The sequence below is a fragment of the Carlito syrichta genome, unplaced genomic scaffold (assembly GCF_000164805.1).
Source record: "Carlito syrichta isolate Samal-C Ts95f unplaced genomic scaffold, Tarsius_syrichta-2.0.1 Scaffold306949, whole genome shotgun sequence".
In the NCBI taxonomy this organism is placed as follows: Eukaryota; Metazoa; Chordata; class Mammalia; order Primates; family Tarsiidae; genus Carlito; species Carlito syrichta.
In genome coordinates, this window is record NW_007251045.1 from 296,287 (window position 1) to 300,749 (window position 4,463).

A 4,463-nucleotide genomic window follows, 5' to 3' on the forward strand; every position below is an offset into this window, starting at 1 on the left:
CATGAGCTGTGGGCCTCAGGCTGGGACCGAGGGGCTCGGGCAGGCGTCCAGGGAAGGCTGGGAAACTACCCTTTGTACCTAAACCCCTCCTGGGGGGCTTCCCCCTGCATCTGGACTTCCCCCACCCCGCCCGGTGGAAGAAGAGGAGGGAGGCTCCTTCCTGCCCCTCCTGCTGCCCCAGAGTCTCAGCCTGCCTGGACCAGGAGGGCAGCAGAGCCCGGGTGTGGTCAGCTCCCCCAGGGGGCGGGATGTAGGGTCAGGCCGGGTGCAGGGAACCTCCTGAGCTTCCCTGAGCTGGGAGTGAGGTTTGCAGCGAGGCAAGGAGGTCCACACCCAGCCGGACATGGAGGCAGCAGGGGCCTGCTTAGGAGACCACTCCCACCAGGATAGGGAGCTTCCTCCCTAGGGTTCTGGTGCCCAAGGGTTGTGGGTCTTCACAGGCTGTCTCCTGGGGCCAGAGCCCAGCTCGCGCTGAGCCAGGGGCTCTCCCTACCTCTCTGCAGAGTTCCAGGGCTACCCTCTGGTTGCCTTGCTGCCTGTAGCACCGCGGGGACTGACTTCCTCAGGCCCTCTGCAGCCCTCATCCCTTGGACATTTCTGTAGAAGTCGTCGTGTCTTTTCCTCCCCACTTTCCAGGACTCAAGTGCACACACCAGGCCTGGGGCTGCAGCTGTCTCGCCCCAAGCCCAGAGCCCTGAGAAGGCAGACCTGCTTAGAGACTGAAATTCAGAACTGGGGGCACTGGGATGGTCTGAATCAGATGTAAGCCCTCTCCTGGGCAGGAAGATGCTCTGGGGGCATGGTTGCTGCTCGAGCTAGGGCCCTTGTGGAGCTGACCGCCGGCATCACACTTGAGGTGAAGACCCTTCTGTGCGTGGTGGGCAGCGTCCTTCCGCCTGGCCAAGCCTGGAGTGAGGACCCTTCTCCACACCCTCCCAGGCCTTCTGTAGGGACCGCAGCTTGCTGACCACGCTGGCGCTGTCATTTCAAAACCTTGCTCTGTACTACTCAGAAGGGTTGTGCCAGGTCAGACAGGGGACTCTCCAACTCCTCCCGGACCTGGGCAGCAGGGAGCCTGGAAGTTCTGTTCTATCAGCTTCACCACTCCTGGCCCAACTTGAGAGCCTAACCATGCATGCGGTGGTCACTGGGAGGCTCCCACCCCACTCTGAGCTTCCTCTTGTCCACTCCCACTTGGCCAGAATTGCCTGCTGCTGGTGGCCAGCACCCCTCTAGTCTAGGATGAGCCTCTCAGGGGGGCTACACACGCAGATGCAGATGGGTGCTCCGAACCACACTACTTGTGCCATGGCTGCCGGCAGGTTGGGGGTCGACAGGGCCCTAGGGCAGCAGGTTGAGACTTTGGTCTCAGGGACCCACTTGTGGATTTTCTCCACATCTTCCTCCCTCAGCGCACAGTGAGTCAGGTTTTGTGTCGTCCCTGGGGCCACTTTCATTTCCCCTGGGGCTGGGCGGAGGCGAGGGCAGAAAGAGGAACTTAGCTCCCAGTCTTCTGAGGCGGGGGCAGAGCGGGTGCACGCCCACCTTCCTTGGTCCCTGGAGGCCACGCGGGGCCCTGCTTGGAGGGAGTCCTGCAGAGGGGACTCCAGCAGTGTGGAGGTGGCCCTGGACAAGTGCATCCGAGAAAGGTACCAGGACGGGGACTTCAGGGGAAACTGAGGCTCCGTGCTGCAAGGCCCCAGCAGGCCTGGAAAGACAGAAGGGGAGTCAGCTCAACCCTTTGTCTCTTATTTGCTGGGCGACAGACTCCCCTCTGAGGGCTGTGACGTATGATAGCATGGTCCTTTTTGTGTCTGACCCTAAGGTCTCAAGTTAAGGGCCAAGGGTGTGGCCAAGGGGAGGAAGAGAAGTCCTAGGAGTGGAGAGGGGCGGAAGGGGGCTCAGGACCACGGAGCTTCCGATTCAGGGCTGGGAGGGGTTGAGCAGGTGGAGGGGAGGAGCCAGGGTCCGGCTGGCCTGACTCCGGTGAGGTGGTGATTGTGAGGGGAAGGTGGGTGGCCGTTAGGCCTTGCCTTGGTATTTCCTGCAGCTGCAGGCAGCATGAGCCCTGGCGAATGTTAGGACCTTCCTAAGTCCTGTGTGAATGTGTGTCCCGCGGGAGGAGAGGAGGACCAAGAGTCTAGGAAGTGAACGATCCTGGAAGGTCGCATCTAGGTCTGAGGGCCACTGTCCTCACTGGAGGGAGGCTGCGTTGGTTGGTGGGAGTTCTCTAAAGATCTCGAGGTTGGGGGAAGCTTCTCAGAAGAAGACGGAGGAAGCCAGGAAGCTCTGAGAACTGGTGCAGAAACCCACGCTCCGTTGGAATGTTCTGCTGTCCTCTAAGGCCAGGCTTCCTGGAGGCCTGAGATGGGATTCTTGCTGAGGGCATTTCCGGCAAAAGGGGGTTGTTCTCATGGGACAGAGGTCCAGCAGTCCGGACCAAGGCAGGGAACAATGAGAGCAGGGTGGTGGACTCGGCTGGAGGCTGGCCTCAGCTCTATCTCTCAGGGAGCCCACCTTGAGATAAGACAGTCAGGTGTTCGTCTCTGGGTGTCAGGCAGTAACTGACTGTGTGCAGCCCTCCTGGAGTGAGAGTTGTCCTGACCTACAGCACAAGTAGTGGAGGGTGGTTTTTGGACACTCGGCTCTGTCAGCAGCTGGGGAATGGAGGCCCTGGTTTGGCCCAGGGCATCTGGGCAGAGGACCCATTGCATCCACTGCAGCATAACTCTCCTCCTCTTCTTTCCCCTGAACACAAAATGCAGCGACCCTGTGACAAGGAAGCTGAGGCTGGATAAGAGTCTTGGCCTTGAACACCTGGATGGACAGGAGAGGCCATCCCTCATGGCCCATGGCCCAGCTCCCTGGGCAGCCCCCCATCTACCTGTGGCTGCAAATCCGCTGAGGTGCCCTCTGGTTTTCTCCCACAGACCCCTTTGTCATGAACCAGGCCCTCTCCGGGGCTGCTGCCCCACCTCGCCGAGTGAGGCTAAAGCCCTGGCTGGTGGCCCAGGTGAACAGCGGCCAGTACCCAGGGCTCCAGTGGGTCAACGGGGAGAAGAAATTCTTCTACATCCCCTGGAGACACGCCACGAGGCATGGTCCCAGCCAGGATGGAGATAACACCATCTTCAAGGTAAGCCCTGGGCGGGGGTAGGGGCTACTGTCTGAATCTCCAGGGCATTTGTTCCCCAGAAGAATACACACACACACACACACACACACACACACACACACACACACACTCCTCATACATACGCCCCCCTCTCAAGGTCGCACTCCCAGTTACCTTGCAGCAGGTGACATCAGGTCTGGACTAAGGGGATACAGACATAGTCACAGGCTATACCTTTTCTTTTCTTTCTTCTTCTTTTTTTTTTTTTGAGTCTCACTCTGCTGCCCAGACTGGAGTGTAGTGGCACTCTCATGGCTACTGCAGCCTCAACCCGCTGGGCTCCAGCAATCGATCTTCCCACCTCAGACTTCCACCTCAGACTCAGTGTGCCACCATGCCTGGCTAAGGGGGTACACCTTTTCTAATGTGTACCCCAGAGCAAAAGAGCACCCAGGAAACCTTCCTGTAACTCTTCCTGACCCTTTGATCTTGTTTCACTCTTCTGGCACGTGAGTACATGTTCAGTGTGCATGTACACCAAAAGAAGCCAAAAATTCACGGATAATCTTTAAAAGTTTTTAGGTCAGGCGCCATGGCTCAAGCCTGTAATCCCAGCACTTTGAGAGGCTGAGGCTAGAGGATTGCCTGAGCCCACACGTTTGAGACCAGCCTCAGCAACTTGGTAAGACCTCGTCTCTACAATAAATCAAAAATTAGTCGGCCGTGGTGGTACATGCCTGTAGTTCCAGCTACTTGGAAGGCTGAGGCGGAAGGATCATCTGAGTTCAGCAGGTCGAGGCTGTGGTGGCCATGAGCATGCCCCTGCACTTCAGCCTGGGTGACAGAGAGAGACTTCAACTCAAAAAAAAAAAGTTTTTAAATGTTTCCTCCTTCAGTCCCTTCCTTCTTTAAATTTTTTTTTTAATTGTAGAGATGAAGTCTTGCTAAGTTGCCCAGGCTGGTCTCGAACCCCTGGGATCAGGCAATCCTCTCGCCTTGGCCTCCCAAAGTGCTGGGATTACAGACTTGAGTCGCTGCGCCCAGCCAAATTTTTTTTATTTTTCAGTTAACAAAATTAGAATTTTACATGTTTATTGGGTACATAGTGATATTTTGATACTTATTATGTATAGCGATCAGATCAGGGTTAACTAGCATATCCATCATCTCGGACATTTATCATTTCTTTACGTTGGGAACAAACTATTTTTAAAATATGATTAAAATATATCATCAATCTTTTTTATTGCCATATAATAATGGTGTATAAAAATGTAATAATGAGCTGGGCTCAGTGGCTCAGCCTGTAATCCCGCGCCTTGGGAGGCTGAAGTGAGTGGATTGCCTG

The 4,463-nt window shown here is 56.2% G+C and overlaps 1 protein-coding gene across 3 annotated transcripts in view; it reads left to right on the plus strand.

The window, feature by feature from the left end:
• Nucleotides 1-2,932: 2,932 nt before the first annotated feature.
• IRF5 (interferon regulatory factor 5) overlaps nucleotides 2,933-4,463 on the plus strand; it is a 7,683-nt gene continuing 6,152 nt past the window's right edge. For all 3 annotated transcript variants that reach the window (XM_008063595.2, XM_021715279.1, XM_008063596.2), the window contains exon 1: nucleotides 2,933-3,136. In XM_008063595.2, coding sequence (XP_008061786.1) covers nucleotides 2,942-3,136 — 195 coding nt within the window. In that variant the 5' untranslated portion in view covers nucleotides 2,933-2,941. The remainder of the gene's footprint in view (nucleotides 3,137-4,463) is intronic.